The sequence below is a fragment of the Ruditapes philippinarum genome, unplaced genomic scaffold (genome assembly GCF_026571515.1).
Source record: "Ruditapes philippinarum isolate M1 unplaced genomic scaffold, ASM2657151v2 ctg10414_1_1_1_1, whole genome shotgun sequence".
NCBI lineage: Eukaryota > Metazoa > Mollusca > Bivalvia > Venerida > Veneridae > Ruditapes > Ruditapes philippinarum.
In genome coordinates, this window is record NW_026864403.1 from 33726 (window position 1) to 57356 (window position 23631).

Consider the following 23631-nt stretch of genomic DNA (forward strand, 5'->3'; position numbering starts at 1 on the left):
TATTTATTTCTTTCATGTTTAAAAAAAGATGATTATTTATTGAAAATTCGTTTAAAAATTGTTTTGTGACAAATTACAAATAAAGCATTTAGGTTTGAAAAAAAAAACTCTCCAAATGATGCTATTCTATGTGAAAGCGTAAGATATCCTTTGTACATATATTATAGTTGTTTTGCTTTTTCCATACAATTAAACAGTTACTCTTCTTATCGGCATAGATGCATATAAATGTAAATATTATTATGCAGACAACAAAAAATACTTTATAGGCTTTTAAATACCAAGCCAATTTCATTGATATATCCTGCAATTCAAGAAAGCTAAAACCTTTACACATTAACAATAAAAAAGCTGGGTTACAAACTTACAAGTATGATATTTATTTGTCTTTGACAAATTAAAATTATTCAAGCATCAGCATCACACCAAGAATTTATCGAATTTTTTTTTTATGTGCTGTGAATTTAGATCCAAATGGTTATTTATTAGATAAATGCTACAAAGAAGGAAGTGGTAAATAGTCAACTTATTCAATTAAAAAAAAACTTATTTGAATTTTATTAGTGATCAAAGCATTATATCGTCTCTCACTAAATTTAGAATAAGTGCTCATAAATTAGAAATAGAAATCGGATGATATCGAATTTATATACTTGCTAAATTAATGATAAAATTTGCATGCTGTCTATTGATTGAAAAGAATCAGGCCGGTGCTGGGGGCGTGGGGTGTTGCATTTATTCATTGTCCCTCGTTCGCAGACTTAAGCCGAGTCTGCAGTTTTCACCTAATTTTGTTGTGATTAATGCTTCTGAGGGATCACTTTGTTTCCAGATTTTTTAGGAACTTTTTTGAGATATCATTTATATCATTCTGAAAGATGTGAGGTGAGATTACGGGTAAAATTGATATGATAAAGTGTACAAGGCATTGTTAATAAAAACACTCCTGTTTTTTTTGTCTCTTTTCGTTTGACTTGTACCGTACATATCAATGCTGGATTTTGTTGGAGGTTGCGTTCTAATTAATTAATTAATGCCATTGTTTTCATATATCGTTAGATACTGCCTATCTGACTGTCCAAACAAAGCTCAGGGATCTTTGGCCCTTAGCTTGTATAATCGTGTAAACGTTTACAAAAAATTGTAAACGTTGGAGCCTTAGTTACTTGTAACCACGGCGATATTAAAATACACGTGTTATTTGTTCACATTGTTTTTATTTTCATTAAAAAAAATCGTCTGCAATTTTTGTGATTCGGGCGAATCTTGCAAAAAGCATCGTAGACCAGTCTAAAGGTGAAATTATCAAAATGGCCGCCGAAAGCCTTCCGTGTTATGTCTTAGAAAATTTATTTTCTTATTTAGACATTAATGACCTACGAAATTGTTCTTTAGTCTGTAAATCATGGTACAAGTTTCTAAATGACGAAAATAATGACGTTTGGAGACTTCATTGTGTACGAAAACTAGCAGAAGAGGCGTTGAAATCTGATATTTTGTCAAATTGTCCGACTTATAAAGCGAAACTGCGTGCATTTTATCATGCATGGAATCCGAATGATTGCTCTAGAAACATATATATTAAACCAAATGGATTTACACTTCATCGGAACCCAGTTGCTCAAAGCACTGATGGGTGCCGAGGAAAATTAGGCTTTAAACAGGGTCGACATTGCTGGGAGGTTGTGTGGGAGGGGCCACTTGGTACTATAGCAGTTATTGGACTAGCAACTAAAACTGCGAACATGCAGATTCATGGATATTCAGCATTGCTTGGAACAGATGATCAGTCATGGGGATGGAATTTAGTTGATAATCATTTATTACACAATGGAGATTCACAAGGAAATTTTCCATTGTTGAACAATGCTCCCAAGTATCAGGTACCTACAAGTGAATTGTGTGAATACTTTTATACTTTATTTTTCCAATGAACAACGTGTGAATTATAATACATTTAAGTTATGGAGCTGACAAACTATGTAATTATTTGATGAACTTTTAATTTCATTATATGTACATGTTTGTTGTATTAAGTAGTAGAATGAGGAACGGTAACCCAGATCCAAGCTTTTTTTAAAGCTGTCCTGCAATTTTCTTCTACCTGAACTGACCCTCTTGGTTTTGTTTTAGCTTTCATTTTATTATATAAATGATTCTAACATAAAATGTACAATCACCATGGTAATGATATCTGATTAAGGACTAAGAAAAATAATTCACCTCTTTCAATAGGTAGAGTAGTTGGACCAATGCTCGGTGCATACCAATGCTCGACGTAAAAGATATTTCTTTAGAATATCTGAAAATGTTTCAAGTTATCTCCAATTTAGGTCACTGGTGCTTTTATTAACGTCTTTCACCATTTTATCCTGGTGCGGTTCATTGCTGGTGAAGTGGTGTGACAATGCTAATAGCAGACAAACAACCATATATGTAATCCTCAACATGTAATTATTAAAAAAATTTAACATAAAAGCTGTAAAATTTAAACTAAAAGTTTGGTACTTGTAAATGTATGAACCTAATTTGGTTGTTACAATTTATGCAGTATATGTTTCTTCATAAGATAAAAAAATTGATTTTATTCGAAAAACAAACCTGCATCATGTAGAACTGTACGCCAAGCTATGGTACAATTTCACCCAAACTGCACTTGTTTATCCAGACTATCTATAGTTCCCGCCATGTACATCATTATGTGATTAGCAAATTTTACACAATGGCTATTTAAAACAATATCATCGGTTCTGAAAATGAACATAAAACATTTAGGTTTGTTGATGTTGAATTTGTCATATCAAATATTATATAGTATTTTTACGCCGAGCATTGGTCCACCCACTCTTATGATATCTGCACATTTCACTTCCTGGACATTCCAGCTTTGGTCTTTTCACCTCCTAAACGTTTCAGCCCTGGTCTTTTTGTTGTTATATTGTATACTGTACAGTAGGGATATATCAATATACATGTTTGACATGACCTATGTTGTTACAGCTTGATTGGTCAATTGTCTTTATTTTATATCTTTATCAAATTTACAAAAGATGCCGAAAAGACCAGGATTTTGAGGCCAAACATCCAGGAGGCGAAAATCAATTGAAATCTTTTGACAGTTTGTTTTTTTAAGACTATAATAAGAGCAATATCATGTAATCAAATAATACCAATTTCACAAATATATGTAGTATAATGTATAATGTACTACATGTATATTAGCAAGCTCAGTTATATAACAATGTGATTAATTTCTTACAGGTTGGTGAAAGAATACGTGTGATATTAGACTGTGATGACAATACGTTAGCATTTGAGAAAAATTATGAATTTCTAGGTAAAGTTTCAATGTATATTATACTATATTATTATGTAAGTTTAACTATGCAAAAGTTGACTGATTGCAGTTGAAATTTCAAAAGCTAATTAAAGAGTAAATAGTAATATTTTAATAGCTAATTGATTTTATGATTTATCATGAAATAAACTAAACATCATTTTTTTTAGATAAAACATGGACTTCATCAAAACAGGGGAGCATATCAGATAATAGCATCTTCATCAACTCTAAAGATTGAATAATGTCCTTATAAAAGGCCACAATAGATGTTGTAGAATGTGCTAACTTCCTAGGTCTTAAATGATGGCCTACATTATATCAAAGTTTATTATGTAGCTAATGCATGATTGAGATCTGCTCTAATTGTACTATGAAAATCAAATCAAGTAAAACCCTTAGCTAGTATCAAAGTAAAGACATTCTTTTCAGTTTTAATTATTATTTATTAATAAGTTACAAGATGAGAAAAATGTGAAGTCGGGGCCAAAACACCATTTTTGGGGAAGGGGCCTCAGCCTTTTTCTTTGGGAAAATATGCGTGATTATGCCTTACTTTGGGAAAAGGGGTCTCAAATTTAACACAAACTTTTAACAAGTTCTTCAAAAATTACAAAATAGAAAAGCTAAAAGCACCGGGAAATACTAATAAGACAGTAAAAGACCTTTATTCAACACCATCTAAATTCTATGGGAAATTTCAAAAGACTGGAGAATTTTGAGGACCAAACTAGGGAAAAAAAAGAGGCTGGTTGGGGAAGCAGCCTATATTCGGCCTCTACAAAGGAGGGTTTTTTGACCCTGGAAGTCTAACTGGTATGTGGACCCTCTGAATCATTCTGCAGTTGTACTGACTGAGCTGCTGGGCTGCTTACATATTCTCTTCTGTTAGTGAGCAGTTCTATATCATGGCATAGCCATAGTACTTGTCAGCTATGTTGGAATTTGGGTACATCATGCTTGTACATGGAAAAGTGAAATTGACTCAAAACTGTATAATTATTTATGAAAAATGTGCATCTTAACCAGGACTTGATCCAGGGACTTTGAAAATCAAACCGTTGGTCTGCTTGTTAAGCTACATGGTCAGTTAAACAATCTCTCCCTAATAACAGTCCTATACTGTGATAAATAACATTATTTAGGGCTATCTATGTACAATATAGGTCATGCTTTTTTTTATGCCACCGCAGCATCTGCGATGCGGTGGCATATAGCGATTCACCTGTGTGTGTGTTTGTTTGTGTGTGTGTGTGTTATATAGATTATATAGTGAACTTAAAAAATCTTCTTGTGAAAAACCACTTGTCCAATTTCAACAAAACTTGGCAGGATTGATCCTTGGGTGAAGGGCTTCCAAAGTTGTTCAAAGAATTAAATTCCATGCAGAAATCTGGTTGCCATGGTAACCAAAAGGAATTATAAGAATAAATTTAAAAAATCTTCTTGTAAAGACCCAAAAGGCCTAGAGCTTAGATATTTTGCATAAGGCATTGTCTGGTAGACCTCTACCAAGATTGTTCAAATTATAACCCTGGGGTCAAAATCGGCCCCGCCCCGGGGGTCATTGATTTTCACTATATGTACATATAGTAAAAACTTAAAATAACTTCTTGTAAAGACCCAAAAGGCCTAAACCTTAGATATTTTGCATAAGGCATTGTCTGATAGACCATTACCAAGATTGTTCAAATTATAGCCCTGGGGTCAAAATCGGCCCCGCCCCGGGGGTCATTGATTTTCACTATATGTACATATAGTAAAAACTTAAAATACCTTCTTGTAAAGACCCAAAAGGCCTAGAGCTTAGATATTTTGCATAAGACATTGTCTGGTAGACCTCTATTCAGATTGTTCAAATTATAGCCCTGGGGTCAAAATCGGCCCTGCCCCGGGGGTCATTGGTTTTCCTTATATGTATATAGTAAAATCTTTATAGTAATAAATTTCTTCTAGCAATTGACAAATGCTAGAGGTTAGATATTTTGCATGAAACATTGTGAAGTGAACTTCAGCCCTGGGGTCAAAATTGCCCCTGCCCCGGGGGTCATTGATTTTCAATATATACATACATGTATAGTAAAAAATCAAAAAATCTTATTGTCTGAAGGTACAAGGCTTAGAGCTTGAATATTTGTTATCCCCCGCCGATGGAATCGGGAGGGGGATATAGTTTTGGTGTTGTCCGTCCGTCCATCCGTCCGTCCGAATTTCGTTTCCGGAGTAGTTCTCTGCAACTACTGGCTGGAATTCAACGAAACTTTATGGGAATCATCAATATCAAGAGGAGATGCGCATATCGTCGGCTTGTTCCTACTTTCCTACTTTCTTGTCCTTTTATGTACAGCTATAAAATTTGAACCATGTGTACAGATTAAGATTTTAAGTGAGCTTTGATTTCAGCTGACCTAGATTTTGACAAAGTGTCTTACTGTGTTGTCCTTTGATGTAGTCATGAAATTTAGGCTGTGTAAATATGACCATCAAATTCACTAGACTCAAGTGCATTGATATATTCCTACTCTGATCTTTTATTGAGTTAACAACAGATTTAACCACTAATCTGATAATAAGAATTAGATAGGTCAGGGATCTATGCATTATGACAATCTTCAAAATTGTATAGAAACAAAAAAAAATCTGTTTTTACACTACTATTTAGTGTTGTATTAATGCGGTGGCATAGCATTTTTCTCAAATGCAATCTTGTTTTAAAGATTAGGTTACTAGATGAAATCAAAAGAATTTCTTGAATGCCTGTCAGGTAAATTCTTCATACAGTTATCATTAAAATAAGAATTGTAAAATAAATAAATAAATAAAAACCTATTTTATGTTGTAGGTGTGGCTTTTCGAGGACTGCCCAATGATACTCAACTTTATCCATCAGTTTCTGCAGTGTACGGCAATACAGAAGTCACTATGGTTTATCTAGGTCAACCGCTAGATGGATGATGTTTGCTTAGCATAGAAAACAAATTACATTTTTTATACTTGGTTTCATTCATTACAATGTTGTGTAGCACTGAAAAGTTTTACATGTAATACTGTCTTTGTACAGAAGGTATGTAGGAGAAAAAAGAACATGCACAGAGGCTTATTAAAAAGACAGTGTATGAGGTAAGTTGAGAAGTTGAACGAAATAACTGACAGCTGATTGGTAAAAGAACTACAGCTGAGAAAAAGATTAGAAGATATTGGGTAAAGAAACTACATGTAGCCTTACTAGAAATAGTGTGCGTAAGTGAAGTGAACATAGCCAACATAAAAGAAAGTCTCTATCATTAAGATCATGTACACTTTCAAAGGCGAGAAAAAAAAATAGCAAGGGGAAATAACTTGTGCATGGAAATATAGTGATTTCAGGGCAAGGTTGAACAAATTAATGCTGATTGCAGTGAAGAGTTGCAGGGACAGAGTTTAAATATATGTGTGCATTGTATTGTTTACTAGTAGAGATAGATGCTGAAAATCTCTTGTGTCTTACATGTAGATGTATAACTTGCATGTAATTTGAGCCGCGTCACGACAAAACCAACATAATGCGTTTGCGACCATTCGCGCAGACTGATCAGGATCCATGCTGTTGCTATCAGTATCTCTACTTGTAATAGGGTTTGTAAGCGAACAGCATGGATCCTGATCAGACTGGTCGCAAACCCACTATGTTGGTTTTGTCGTGACGCGGCTCAATTTTCTTTTTGTATATTTTTGTGAATCTGCTGACTGACTGATGAATTGATAGTTTTTGATGTATTTAGAGTAAAGTGAAATGATGATGTTACTGTAGATTGTATACTTACAAAGTTCTACATGGTTAATAAGTTATGAAAAAAAATATTTGTGTCAAGAGAAAATGAAGAAGTCAAGTCGTCCTATTTACTCATAAATCAGTCTTCAAAATTAGCAGCTGTGAAAACTTATTAACGACTAGTCCGTAGGGTAAAATGTCTCAAAAGGATGTTAAAACAATACAAAAAACAACAAGAAATAGATACATAGTAAATTATATAAGCCAAAAGTTGTGACACGTTCACAACTGAAAAAAAAAAGTTTCAAAAAGACTGAGAGGTCTTTGTCATTAACTTAGAATAATACACTAAACAGAAGTTCTAAGGACTACAATGTACCTAGTTGTGTGTCCATGCCAGCTAAATTATGGTCTGTTTCTTTAACTATTAGTTTATACTAATTTATTTTAGTTTGATTTTGTTGGAAGCTATAAGCTTATTTAAACACTCTAAGATTTGTTCCTTATACCAACCAGTACTAAGCAATGAGTGTAAAGTTTCTTGTTCTCAGAAACAAGGGCTTGCCCCTGATGGGGTTTGAACCCCAGCAATCCTTAGATTACTAGTCAGACGCGTCGACCACACTGCCACATTAGTGCCTACTGTAATCCAGCATTGTTATGTAAGGTCAGATACTCTACCTTGTATGCCAGTACTATTGATGTAAGAAACACTAGGATTACCGAGCATCTGTAAAAATTTATATATATTCCATTTGATCTAAATAATGGCTGTAAGGCTGTAAACCAAGCTAAGACAAATATCTGTCATTTGAAAAAATAAAGGGAAATAGGTTAATAAGTAAATGAGGTTGGGGCTGTCATAATTCTGTTGTAGATTTCAAACATTTTGTTGTGACATACTTTTTCATTATTTCTTAATGATGTAGAACTTAATAGAATTGATTCTTTACTGTCATGATAGACTGTAAGATTTATATACTAGTGTAATATCAGAGTTGTGGAACATTGTATTATTGTTGAGTATATCTGTTACTGTATGTGAGAATTTTGTAAATCATTAAAAGCAAACTTATCAGGGTTTTATTGAAAGAGTTTTATACCTACATTGTATTCATAATATGATTTTTGTTTTAGAAATAATTATTATGAGTAAATAAAAAATTTACACATTTTAGTGTTGGATGTAGTACATGTTTATGATATGCATAAGGGCACATATGTAAATTAATTGACACTCCTAGTCATGTTGTAGTGTTTTTTTTTATCTTTCTGACAAATTTTTCTACCTTTTTGACAAATCAAATAATAAATTTTGGGAGAAAAATGAAGAAAATAGTATCATATTATGAGTTGATATTCACAAGATAAAAACAGGGGATTATAAAGAGATCATGTGATCTGCTAAAACAATGTATTAAAGGAACTCCACTGAGGTATAAAGAGTCTAGATTCTAAGAAATGAAAATTGAATTTCTTACAAATGTCATCATGAACACTTTAGAACAGAAGGATGTGCAAAAAATAACAAAGAAATATACTCGAAAAAACAAGTCGAAAGTCACATATTTTTGTGCTATTTTTATCCCAATTTGTGTGAAAATCATTGCATCATTTTTCAGTTTTGGGTCATTTTCCACATTTAGAATAATCAGTCTTGAAAAGCAAAGTGAGCAAATGATCTGAAAGTTTGTACATAAGTAACTGTTATTGGGCTAAACTTACATCAAATGGAACATCAAGAAATTAAATTCAACACTTTTTGGTTTTGCTGAATTTTATAAAACCAGTATGAAAATGAAATTTAGGAAAACTGCTTACACCTCTTTCCTGTTATAATAACATTTCAGATATGGCTTTTAAATTTTACACATAATTCATGCAAGATCAACCAACTGTTTTTGTAACTTTTTTATATGTTTTGTATAAACTTATAGAAAAAAATCACACACACATGCAAAACATAAAAACTAACTTAAAACTGTACATGTATTTTTGGATAATTACATTGAATGTACATGTACAAGAATACATCAAGAAAGAATTATATAGGAGAAAAGTTATAAAAAACATGTTATATAGACTCAGATAGAACATGCATTTCAGGAGTTTCCGTCTTATTTTTCTGTATAACAGCATTGTAAGATTTTTTCTTAAAATAGAATATGTGTTAATTTATGTTTGTCTAAAAAGTGCTAAAACTCTATTTAAAGGAGTTGCCGATAATAATCATCAATACCCACTATAATAGGGGGATGGTTGTAGATATGTGGTTAAAATCCTGTTTTTGTTTACTGGTAATTCTTCGAAGAATGAAATATTTTTTGTTTAAAGGCCCATTATGCCTCAGAAATGTTGTAATTTTTATTTCTCAAAAGTTTTTATTTATATGCGATGTACTTTTATAGTTTCAAAAAAGTTGCTCATTGGCCAATTACATGAATAATCTGTTTCTTTTGTTGCTTTTTGTCAATTAGTATAGTTATAGTGATTTTCAGTATTTTGCATGGAAGGGAAAATAATACTTGTTTACGATACATTTTTCTACTTTTATGCCAAATAATATCATAATTCAGAGCTACTCTGTGGTAACTAGCATCGAAAATGCTTTAAAACCATTATTTAAATGTTATAATACTCATGTTGGCCGTTTCTAAAGTAATAAAAATTAAATTGTTTATGAGGCATAATGTGCCTTTAAGATGATTGTGATTTTGTTTATTGCAATAAAATGTATTTTGATGGTGAAATTACTTTTCGACAAAATGAGTCTACCAGAAATGTGCAATGTTAGAATGAAGAAATAAGAGTGTAGAAAAAGAACAAGTTTTTCTAAGATTGTTTGTAACTTTTATTTACAAAGTCTTTGAATATTAGCGAATTAAGGTGCATCTTTACTGTCAGGACCTTTTCCAGCATTTTTTGGAAAAGGCCCCAAGCTTAAATTGGGAAAATTATTTTACATTTTGAGAAATTTACGGAAATTTTTAAAAGTTGGAAAAAAACTAACTTAACCATGCCTGTAAATTTTTATATATTTGTATGGTTATAAAACCTATCATTTCTGTTGAGTAACAATTCAGAAAAGTTCAATTTTTCCCAAAAATTAAAAAAAAACAGTTTGATTGTTTTTGTCTGCTGTTGGAAGTTTTTGTTTTAAAATTTGAGGGAAAAAAAGAGACTGTTTTGGATTGAGAATGGAGTCCTATACATTTTCAGCCTCTGTTGATAGGATGAAAATACCCTAACTGTTGTCTTCTCATTCAGGCATCTGTACAATTTGTGAATAGACTCAAACTGTTGCCTTGGCATTCCAAGCTTTAATAATTATATAGAAATACCTTAAAATTATGGTGGGATGTGTGTAAATGTTCAGTAATATTCTTGAATTTTTAGATTCTTAAATGAAAAGCAAAGTTTAGGGTTTTTAACATTTTAAAATTGTTTGTGCAGTGGTCAATACCAAAATTATAAATAGGGCACACATATTATATAACTTTAGTGATGTAAGTATAAACTTGTGTAGAGAAACACCCTTTGGTCAACAAAGATTTTGGCTGCTGCTGAGAGTTTTTTGCTCTACAGAGGTTAGATTTATTTTGAAGTCCTTTCTTTTGGAAAAAAATGATACTGTTAATACCAAGAGGGTGACTCGCCTTTTTTTTATTGAAATTTGATTGTTCTTACTCAACCAATACAGCCTTGGATACACTTATTTTCTTTATTGTTAAAAAAAGCCAAGAATTTTTTTTTAAACAAGCTTGCCAGATTAGCTAATCACTAGTAAGCAAAATGCTGGGCCTGTGATCCTGAGATTTGTCATTTTCTTACCTAATTAAGTAACATATATACATGTTTAATCCTTTTTAGCTCACCAGAACCGAAGGTTCAGGGTGAGCTTTTTATTATCAAAAGGGGATACTCCGGGGTCCGTTGTCATGCGTCAACAATCATCTTCTCTGAAACTGCAGGGCAGATTTACCTCAAATTTGGTCTGGAGCATCCTTGTGACAGTCACACTTAAATTTGCTCATGTCATTTCAATTGTCCCCTTTTAGGGGTCAACAGAGCTGAAAATAGAAAAACCTTTAAACATCTTCTACTACAGAACTAATTGATGGATGATCACCAAACTTTGTCTGTGGCATTTTTAGGTAGTCTTTTATCAAGTTTGCTCATATTGATTTGAGTGCCTCCATTAGGGGCTGCTAGAGCTTAAATGCCCCAGGCCATGGCTTTTTTTTAAATTATGGTTGTAAGATATTCTATGCTCAACTTTAATATTAGAAAATATTGACAATAGATACACAGTCTCTTTATAAATATAAAATAAACATGTTTTGACTTCACAAAGTAGATATATTATGTTTTAAACTCTTCACACTACAGGTGGTCACAGTATGAATAGGCCTATATAGTGTCATAAAAAAACTGGCTGTTTTTTTCCCCTTACTTTTGGGGGGGGGGATTTACGCTTGTCCATCCATCCATCTGTCCTTCTGTCCGTCCTCATTTTGTGTCGCACATAGCTCAAAAATATGTTGACCTAGAGTCATGAAACTTTACAGGAATGTTGATCAGCATGTGTAGTTGTGCACCTGGGTATTTTCGTGTGGATATATTTATTAATCCCCTTTTTCATAGCGGAAAGGGGATTATAGGAATGGCTTTCGTCTGTCCGTTCTTGTCCGTCCGTAACACTTTCCTGTCAGCTCCATAACTTTTAAACTATTGAAAAAAATTTAAAATAACTTGGCACAATATTCACCGTAATGGGATGATGTGCAGAGCACAAAAATTGGGTTACTACCCCCCAAGGTCAAGGTCACACTTAAGGTCAAATGTTAAAAAGTCTTCATTTCATAATTAAAAGTCTACATTTTGTGTTCACTTCATAACTTTTAAACTCCTGAAATTTTTTTGAAATAACTCGGCACAAGTGACCACCATAATAAGACAATGTGCAGAGTGTTATAATTAGGTTAATACCTACAAGTTCAAGGTCAGACTTAAAGGTCAAATGTTAAAAAGTCTTCATTTCATAATAAAAAGTCTACATTTTCTGTCCCCTCCATAACTGTTTAACTGCTTAAATTTTTTCTTAAATAACTTGGCACAAGTGATCACCATAATGAGACAATGTGCAGAGCGCAATAATTGGGTTAATACTCACAAGGTCATGGTCACACTTAAAGGTCAAATATTAAAAAGTCTTCATTTCATAATAAAAAGTCTGCATTTCGTGTCTGCTCCATAACTTTTAAACTGCTAAAAATTGCAGTTTGGTATTTTTGTGTGGATATATTTAGTATTTTTAGAGTTATTGCCCTTGACTTAGTAAAAATTTGCAATTTTCAACTTGTGTAACTCAAAAAGTATTTGACCTACAGTCATGAAACCTCACAGGAATGCTGCTCACCATGTGCAATTGTACACCTGGGATTGCTTGTGGATTTACTTGTTTTGTCAGAGTTATTGCCCTTGACTTAATAAAAATTTGCAATTTTCAACTTGTTTTGCATGTAGCTAAAAAAAGTCCATGGCCTAGGGTCATGAAACTTTACAGGAATGTTGATCAGCATGTGTAGTTGTGCATCTGGGTATTTTCGTTTACATGTATTTAGTATTTATACAGTAATTGCCCTTGACTTATTAAAAATTTGCAATTTTTAAATTGTGTCGCAAGTAACTCAAAAAGTATTTGACATAGGGTCATGAAACTTTACAGGAATGTTGATCAGCATGTGAAGTTTTGCATCTGGTTTTGCTTGTGAATTAATATGTTTTGTCAGAGTTATTTCCCCTGACTAAGTGATAATTTGCAATATTCAATTTGTGTCATGCGTAGCTCAAAATGTATTTAACCTAGAGTCATGAAATTTAAGAGGAATGCTGGTCAGCATATGTAGTTTTGCACCTTAGATTTTGTTTGTGGATTTATCAAGTATTTGTAGAGTTATTGCCCTTGACTTGGTATAAATTTGCAATTTTCAACTTGTTCATGCACAGCTCAAAAAGTACAGTATTTGAACTGTACGCCTAAAAGTTTACAAGAATGTTGGTCAGCATGTGTACTTTATGCACCATGGGGTTGGCTTGTGAATTTATTCAGTACTTGTAAAGTTCTTGCCCTTTACTTAATAAAAAGATTTTTAGTTTTTAACTTGTGGCACATGTAACCCAAAAAATATTTGGCACAGAGTCATAAGATTGACAAAACAGTGGAGTGTGGGGGCACAAGTGCCCTATGGACACATTTCTAGTTTTTATAGAAAAGACCAACTTTACTTGGCCTATAATAGGGAATGCAGCTCTCCATACATAGTTAATTATTCTTTTATCTAAATTAGACTTACTCAGTAAGAATTTCATAGATTTCAATAAATTTCTTTGATAGAAATATTTTACTCAAGGATCTTTCATAATGAAACAAGTCATCTTGGAATGTCTTCCATACATGTGTATATTATGTTATGCAATTTATCCAAAAAATGTTGCTTTAGAAATGATTTGAGGTCATGTGTTTTGTATCTGAACAGTAAACATATCTGCACATTGTCTTTCATTTGTATAGAAAAATATCTATTTCTGGTACTATTAAGTGTTTACAAGTTAAGCTAGGTAACAATGCAATAATGTGTAAATATCTTTCAGCTCTAGAATTCGGACAGCATATTGCATCATTGTAGGGTCAGTTGTAGGTCAGAATAGAGAATTTTCCCCAGGAAATAAAATTAGACCTATTGAAAGATTACATTTATTTCCTTTACCTTACTAAAAAAGATGAGTTTGTATTTTTATTATTGAATTTTGTTAAAAAATGTTGAACTTTTGAATTGGATTCAAACTTTGAGAAAGCACATTTCAATTAAATTTTAGGACATACTGTTGAACCTGAAGTTTCATGTGAATTTTGGTATCAGTTGAGCTGTTAATGATATTTTTGAAACCATTTCACCTACTTTCTGGTTTTTTGATGTACAGACTTGAAATTTAAACCAGAAATGTAATTTCTGTTGCGAATTGAAATTTTGACATGGGGTTTAATTTCTGATCCTGAATAGAATTATGATATGAACTGGCCTTCTTTGATTTTGCTTGACCTCCTTATTTTGTCTTTTACAGACTTAAAATTTGGATCAGGGGTGTAATTTGTGTAATTTTTGATAATGAATTGAATTTTGATATCAGCTGACCTACTTTTGATATTAATGTCTTTTTTTAGGCACAGTTAAGTTACCATATAGAAATTAAATTTTCTGAATGTGTAAAAAAATTGTTTTCCCAAACTGTTCAAACATCTATACCTTATGTATTTTGCATGTGACATTTTGTGAATTCATTCACAAAAGTTTTATAAAAAATTGTCCCATCAAAATTAAACCTGCTCTAGTAGTAATTTATTCTGCCTTTATTGTACATATTATCATAGGTACACACTTGCAACACAGATATTTTTAACAAAGCCTTTCCAATATATTAGGGCAAAATATTTCAATTTATATTTTGAATAATGAAATGATGGGTTAGATGAGTGATCTAAGGCCATCTTAGTGGCCCTTTTGTATATTTTGAAGAAAAGAAACCAAAACAGTCAGTGTTGTGAAAGTATATTACAAATGGGGCAAGTTCAAGTTGAGCTGAACTTGCCAAAAGAGCTGGACTTGCCTTTAAGCATGTTTATTTGAAAAATAATTTCCAACACTGAAAAGCAGTTGTTTCTGGTGAACGACTCAGGGCCATTATGGCCCTCTTTGTTTTAGAATGTTCTTTTTAGAATGTCAAGATTGAATCTCAGAAATGGGCATAACCCATCAAAATGGTTTCAACTATACTGGTTTGTTGTTTATACCTGCAGTATACAGCCAGGCCAGGTTGTATACTGTTGACTGCTGTGTTTATCAATACATGACTTTTCGTATCAAGGGTTGACCACAAAACTGTTGCAAGTCTTTTTTTTACTTCATTTATGTTAGTTACTGCAGTTTTGTTGTCAACCCTCGGTATATCATTTGGATTTAGAAATCCCTTAAACTTGCAATGATCTGTTTCATATTCAAAGGAGATCAGTGGACAAGTGGTTAAGGTGTCTGCCTCTTATTACAGGGATCGTGGGTTCAAACCCTACTGGCAACACAACCTTGTTGTCTCATATATAACACCCATACTTGTAAGTTTTCAGGAATTGGACTTGAAAGTGGTTCAGATATCCGGAAAGCGTTCTTCTTCAGAATAGAGCTTAGATAGATAACATAATGTTAAATCCAAATTTAAATATATAGTAACTAATATGATAGGAACATACAACATTTCTGAAAACATTTAGAATTTTATTAAAACATTACTATTTTCGGGTTTGCACCACCTATTTTCATGATGAATTCAAAGGCAAACAAACCATCTTACATATTCTGCAGGTATGGTTTGAAAATTATATATTTATTATAGAACCTGCAGTAGCATAGATTTTATTAGTCCCCTACCGGTTTACCGGAGGGGACTTTAGGTTTACCCTCCGTCCATCTGTCCGTCCGTCTGTCCGTCCGTCTGTCTGTCAGTCCGTCAGTCCGTCCGTCCACAAAACTGGATCCCGCGATAACTTGAAAAGTACTGAAAATATTTTTATGAAACTTGGTATATGGATAGATGCCAGTATGGAGATTATGCACGTCTTTTTCTTTTCTTCCTATGTTGAAAATTCTGGTTGCTATGGCAACAAATAGGCTAAAAATATGGCAAATTTTACACATAAACTGGAATTCCAGTGATAACGCAAAAAGTACTGGAAATATTTTTATGAAACTTGACATATGGGTAGATGGCAGTCTTGGAATTATGCACGTCTTTTTCTTTTCTTCCTATGTTGAAAATTCTGGTTGCTATGGCAACAAATAGGCTGAAAATATGGCAAATTTTACACATAAACTGGATCCAGTGATAAAGCAAAAAGTACTGGAAATATTTTTATGAAACTTGACATATGGGTAGATGGCAGTCTTGGAATTATGCACGTCTTTTTCTTTTCTTCCTATGTTGAAAATTCTGGTCCCCTACCGGTTTACCGGAGGGGACTTTAGGTTTACCCTCCGTCCGTCTGTCCGTCCGTCTGTCTGTCAGTCCGTCAGTCCACAAAACTGGATCCCGCGATAACTTGAAAAGTACTGGAAATATTTTTATGAAACTTGGTATATGGATAGATGCCAGTATGGAGATTATGCACGTCTTTTTCTTTTCTTCCTATGTTGAAAATTCTGGTTGCTATGGCAACAAATAGGCTAAAAATATGGCAAATTTTACACATAAACTGGATCCAGTGATAACGCAAAAAGTACTGGAAATATTTTTATGAAACTTGACATATGGGTAGATGGCAGTCTTGGAATTATGCACGTCTTTTTCTTTTCTTCCTATGTTGAAAATTCTGGTTGCTATGGCAACAAATAGGCTGAAAATATGGCAAATTTTACACATAAACTGGATCCAGTGATAAAGCAAAAAGTACTGGAAATATTTTTATGAAACTAGACATATGGGTAGATGGCAGTCTTGGAATTATGCACGTCTTTTTCTTTTCTTCCTATGTTGAAAATTCTGGTTGCTATGACAACAAATAGGCTGAAAATATGGCAATTTTTACACATAAACAAAGTACTGGAAATATTTTTATGAAACTTGATATATGGGTAGATGGCAGTCTTGAGATTATGCACGTCTTTTTTCTTTTCTTCCTATGTTGAAAATTCTGGTTGCTGTGGCAACACATAGACTGAAAATATGGCAAATTTTACACATAAACTGAATCCAGTGATAACTCAAAAAGTACTGGAAATATTTTTATGAAACTTGACATATGGGTAGATAGCAGTGTTGAGATTATGCATGTCTTATCTGTTCTTCCTATTTTGAAAAAATATCAGTTGCCTTGGCAACAAATAGGCTTAAAACATGGCAAATATAACAATATTTGTGATTAGTCAAAAGAGCTGAAAATTTTTATGAAATTGCATCTTTAATTCAAGAGTTATCTCCTCTTTAAGAATTCTGCTTTTAAAATGTTATATTTTGGTAACAGGGATGTTTCAAATATTAACTTTAGAGTGTCCTTCAGTCCGTCTGTCTGTCTGTTCATAAAAACTGTTTCCTGTGATCACTTTTAAAGATTTTTCCAACAAGTTTACTTAAAATAGAGAAAAATTGAAACATAAGTGAATGGCCAATGGCCCTTCAGAATGTTGATGGGGTTCTAACCGGTAGGGGACTTATGGATTGCTTGCAATACTATGATAATTGCTTGTTTATATAGGATTTTACTTTTTAACTTTAAATTTTTCCTATGGAAAATATTAAAATGAGCATGTATGTACTATTTACTTGACAGTTTAATTGCATGTGTTATATATCTATTTGAAATTCTGACTGTAAATGATTTGTCACCTTAGTGCAGTAACAGATTATCTCCTGTTAAATTATATAGAGTCAACCAGTTACTGCACTAAGGTAACGAATTATGTCAACTCCAGTGACATTTTGTATGCAATATGGAATTGTAATATAGACTTGCACAGTGTTGTCCAATAATAAGATCATGCGTCATAAAATTCATTACCATAATATTTGTCTTCTTTATATTTATGCTCCTTGTTTAAACTATCTGTCAACTGAATGGTCAGTGGGGGATATTGTTTTTGCCCATAACTTTATATTGGGCACAACAACTTTAGGGGGCATCTGTGGCCGAGTGGTTAAGGTCATTGACTTCATACCACTTGCCCCTCACCGCTGTGGGTTCGAATCCCGACAGGGACTTTGGATTCTTTCATGTGAGGAAGCTATCCAGCTAGTTTACGGAATGTCTGTAGCTCTACTCAGGTGCCCGTTCGTGCCTGAAATTATGCACGAAAGGGCAACTGAGGTCTTCCTCCACCAGTAAAGCTGGAACGTTGCGATATGACCTTTATTGTGTTGATGTGACGTAAAACCCAAAAACAAACAAACAAACAACAACTTTATTTCAAAAGCAATAACCTTTATGCTAAGACTGAACATTCAGCCTATGGGCTTCAATTCAAATTTGAAGAATGTGACTAGGACCCTTTAAATGGCCATGGGTAAGGGGAGCGGTGGCCTAGTGGTTAAGGTGTCTGCCTCTCAACCCAGAGATCATGGGTTCGAGCCCTACTCGGGTCACGACCATGTTTCTTCATATGACACCAGTACTGGTTGGTTCCAGGAAGCGGACTTAAAAGTAATTAATATAACTTGTTTCGCAATCCAGCTTAAAATAAATATGTTTAAACCAAATATTTGAAAAACCCTGAATTATCTCCACGATTATTGTAATGAGGTAATTTATGTGTCACCTGCTTGAGATTACTTTTGCCCACCCTTCCTACGATCAAGGTCACGGTTTCTAAATGTTTTGGAGTCCATAAACTACAATTAGGAATTGGATATTGTATTACAGCAAGCTTATGTGGAGATCTTGCTGGGGCTTATATTTGATCCCCAAGGGTCAAGGTCAGGGTTTCTAAAAATAGAAAAATGAGCCCATAACTACAATTAAGAATTGGATTTTATAATCAAATTTGGTATAGGAAGCTTATATGGACACCTTTTTGGATTTCTTGTTTGCAGCCTGCAAGGGTCAAAGCCATTTTTACTAAATATAGAGTTTAGGATTGTTTTTTATCCTCTTAGATAATCAGCTAGGTCACTACAAAAAAGAAGAAAACATGGTTTTGAAAAGGTAACTACAATTATGTATGATATACAGTTATCAAACTTAAAAAAAACTGTTACTAAAAGCAAACTTATTTGGACACCTCTTTTTGGATACCTTTTACTTATTACCTTGATGATTTTAGTCAAAGTTTGAAACCAGAACATGCAGAAAGAATCTGATTTTTTTACCAAGCTGGTTAATATATTTTGCTGTAGTATAGTAGTTATTATGTGCAACTTTTTCTAAGTAAAAATAAACCAACTTTTTACAGAAAATGTCTGCATATAAATATAATCACATGTATATTAACATATTGTTTGGAATATTTTTAAATGCACTATGTATATTTCTATTCTAGTTATAGAATTTGTTACTAGCATTGATCCAATATTGTTAAGTTGCTATTTTAGCAGTTAGCTGTCTTCAGGGAGACAGGCAAAATTTTTATTTGTTTGTTGTGATTTTTTTCATTCATTATTCTTTAAATGTCTTCAAAATGAATACACTAGACAGTCTCGGGAACAAAACTTTTCTCCATATAAAGAATAAAATGGTGGTTTCCTAACTTCACCCACCTGGGCCAAGTTTGAGCGTTAAGATTTCACAATAGTTGTCACAGTGAACTCTGGAAACGTTAAGAACATGTTTAATGAATGTTTAAGGTTTTGTTTCAATCATACAATATCCACAATATCTGTTTATGTAACTCCAGGGTGTGTTCAAGTCACATGACTAGTTTTAAAAATACTCGGTGATTCTGTCGGCGTCTACATATAGATATATAAACGCCTAAAAACCCAAAAACATATAAAATTGATACAGAAATTCATGCTTTGATTTAACAAATGTTATTTTAGCTTGATTTGAGTACATAAGATAATTTTGATATTTTTGTTACTTATTTGTCTGAGTATCCCTTTAAGATTATTACTACTAATGGTTAATACAAATTAGCGCCAATATATGAATGTAAAATCGGGTCCCGTCTTATTTAAGTGTTCAGTCTTATTGTCGAGTAAATGTACATGTAAAACTGAATTTATGTCACGTCATTCCCCACGAATGATTTGATTATGTAATGTTGCTTTTTATTTTCCAATAAAAACAATGTTAGTTTCCGGTTTTTCGTTGCGGAACATTTAGCCACACCTTTTCTATTCATTGCTGACAGTATCACAAACATAAGAACGTGTTCTTTTGTGCAAACCAGGTCAACCAGTGACTATATGTATTATCTCAGTGTAGCCATTGGATAACAAGTTAGCCAATTTACATAAAACTGTAAACACCGTAAAGGTCCATAATGTTACGACTTGTATGTCTACAAACCTCTCAAAGGGTTATCTAACCCGAAACCAAGTGCCTATGTTTAATCGCCCAATGACACTAAGTTAAGCGACTGCGCCACGTTAAATGTCCCGTTTAAAGCCTCTTCTAAGATGAAAAAAAAATTAAGTCTGGATATATATATATGCAGCCGACGTCGGAATATTAGAGAAATGGACAGAAGAGACGAGAAATGAGAAGATGAGAAAGCCGATGGTCATGCTTTATTCACTGCGCATGTGGCCAGGATTGGCAGGAACAAAAAAACAACAACAAAAAAAAAACAAAAAAAAAAAAAAAAAAAAAAAAAAAAAAAACATTAATATGATAAATAAAAGAAGGTAAATCACGTTAATATGATAAAGAGAAAGAAGGTAAATCATGACGTTTGAAAACACCTCATTATGATTTCTTTTTTCCTGGACCAAGATTCTGTTGGTAATATCATTAATGTCACAGGATGAGGAAAATGTGCAGCCTGCCAGGGACTCGAACCCGGGACCTTCGGAATACTTTTCCGCTGCTCTACCGACTGAGCTATCCGGCTGCTTACACATCTCCCCCCCCCCCTAAATTGTGAACAGTTCTGAACCGTGACATACTCCCCTGCTATATTAAACTTCATCCTTGAATTTCACAGAGTTATTATAAAGCAATGTAAATTAAACTGAGCTATATCCAGACACGGCCCAACTTTGGACGCCAAGTGTCACAGGGTGAGGAAAATGTACAGTTTTAAACCGTGGCATTAATATGAAATTAGGCAAAGCCTATGTATGTGGAAGTTGGTTAAAAAATCTCTATATTTCCATTTTTATAGCAGCGTGCCACCAAATTCAGGCTTATTTTCATGAAAATATTGAAAATGTATTTAAAAGTGAATTATTGTGAAGTGAAGAAAAATAGTAATTTACACATTGCAAACGGCACTTACAATCCACTTAAATTACCAAAAGGAGGTCAAAATATACATAAATACCTCTTACTGCGTTAGTAACGCAGTAGAATAATAGTGATTGATACTGCAAAATCAGTTATTAATCGCGCCTAACATGTACATAATTAATTAAATATCGAATCTTTTTACTTTCCTTAAGATGATAATACATTTTTCCAATGATTGAATTTCTTGAAATGTTTTGGCTCATCTGGATGCGTGCAGCTTTAAAGGTGTCATTCAGTATTTCAAACATGCATCGCTTCCGTTTTCACTCAGAACACTCGATGATTAATCTGAAAACTTGCGATTGTCAGTTTATCAGAATGTAACCTGGCCTATTATCATTGAGTTACATTGAAAATGGCGGCACCCAACTAAGAACTGACACTGAAAATTTCATTGATAGGTATAGAATTCTATATATTTTTAATTGTTTTTTATTTGATTTCCTTTTAGATATACATGTGTAGTCTAAAGCCAGGCAAGCCAAAGCCCGAGCCTGCTTCGTGGTCCAGGGCTTTGACTTCCTCAAAATATGAAATTATAGTTGCTACCTATGCAGGTAACCTGCTGGTACTGATTCCTGAAGTGCTCCAAATATAATAGGATAAGGAACCAAAATTGTGCCAATGAAGAGCAGGCAAACTTATTACCCATAATTATGTTGTATGCCTACTTCCGGCCTAAGTTTTTAAAGCCATCACTTCTGGAGATACTTGCGTTACTGTAATGCTCGCTCTGCAAGCAGGCCTTCTCTTAGAGCTCCCTATTGTCAGGGTATTTCAAATTTCAAAAAGTAACAATACGAAAGACAATGCACTACTGTCAAACTGTTTAAATTTCAACACTTACCAAAGCGTCTTCTGTTTCACTATCAGAGTTACCTCCAACGTCAGCAATAATGAGTAACATCATGAAACTTTTCGCCGCTTTTTTGTAAAGTCATAAAACATATAGAGGATATTTGTTTGTTTGTGTGTAAGTTGAAATTTTATTTCATCGAGTGGGCTTTAAAAACAGTATTCTCACGAGTGGCGTAGCCACGAGTGAGAATACTGTTTTTTTCAGTTCACGATTTGGGCTGAAAAATAAGTCCGCCAATCAACGTTAAATGACGGTGATATTTATTCATTTTATTAAAAAATATGAATGATCGCTTGTTTAATAATAAAAACAAACAATTCTTGTAGGAGAAAAAGTCCAACCATCCATCCATATTTCTGTTACTTACTGCGAATTTATATTAGACCTGGCTTTGTAAAATGTAAACGGCAGCCATTTTTTAAAGTTGTGTATTTCATGGGAGGAAAATAATTGTGTAAGATTCAGAGAGATATAATTTGGATTTGTTAGTCATACACCTTCTTAAAAGAAAGAAAACTTATTTGAGGATTGTAACAGACAAAAAATAAGTGTTGACAGATGTGAAAACATTCAAAAAAGGAGCCAGGAATATGGAAAACTTGGAAGCTTGCTCAGGAGCGCTGGGTTGTTTTACTTATTTTTCGAGTGATGACTGTCATTGCTTTTCAATTTTGCATAAAGCATACGGCAGTTATTGCTCGTAGGATACTTTAATATGCCCAAATGTCATCAAGAGCAGTTTTGCATGGGGAACTAGAAGGAATGTATTTTTCAGACTGTAAAAATGAAACAAAAAAATTTAGAGACGAAATTTGGTGATAGGAATTTGAATGAAGAGAAGTAACTTTTCTTCTTTTTATTACTTTTGACATTTAAGTTGTTTATCAATTTCAGCTTTGCTTTTTCTTTACACAGCCTGACATTGTCAGAATTGTCAGCAAAAATAAAATTGAGGTATCACGTGGGAAAATCTTAAAAAAGTAGTTTCGTCATTGAAAAGTGTGAAATTATATTTTGATAATTTTCACTGTGAAATTATCAAATATAATTTTCACGGATAAATCAGTAATCCACTGAAAAGCATCAAATAAAAGACAGAAATTATAACACATATCAGTCATACGTCATAATACAAAAGTCCTGAGACAAAATGACACTTCTACTCGCGTGATAAAATTTATACTGTAGTATCATGTTATTCCATATATATCATAAATTGCGAAAGGAGCTTTATTTGTGTTTCTTTATGAGAGTAGTTGTAAATAGAATGATGCCTGCAGCAAAACTACATTATGTTTCACACTTAATTACTTACTACTTCATGAATTTATCTTTATGATCAACTATTATCAACAGATGTTCTGCAGGAACGATGGTTAGGAAGCTACTCGCCAATATGACTGAAATACTGTTAGGAAAAGGCGTGAAATGAAACAAAACAAAAAAAAAAAAAAAAAAAAAAAAAAAAAAACAAGATGTTGCATATCTTTATGATCTATTCATTAAACAGATGTTTCATTGACATTAACTTATCATAAAACAATGGCTTAAGAAATAGGTTAATTAATAAAGGATATTGTGATTTCAAATAAAATTCGTTTATGGAAATTTAAACTGAACTGTAACTTAACAAGAATGAACTTATACACTAGATTTGCATCCTGTTTGTTATTTAATGGAATGTTACTACT

The 23631-nt window shown here is 33.1% G+C and overlaps 1 protein-coding gene across 1 annotated transcript; it reads left to right on the forward strand.

Annotated features, from left to right (window-relative positions):
- Nucleotides 1-1300: 1300 nt before the first annotated feature.
- On the forward strand, nt 1301-16176 carry LOC132725460 (F-box/SPRY domain-containing protein 1-like). The gene is made up of 3 exons (XM_060710594.1): nt 1301-1883; nt 3262-3337; nt 6180-16176. The coding sequence occupies exons 1-3, from the start codon at nt 1311-1313 to the stop codon at nt 6290-6292; spliced, it is 762 nt and encodes a 253-aa protein (XP_060566577.1). The 5' UTR covers nt 1301-1310; the 3' UTR covers nt 6293-16176.
- Nucleotides 16177-23631: the final 7455 nt, after the last annotated feature.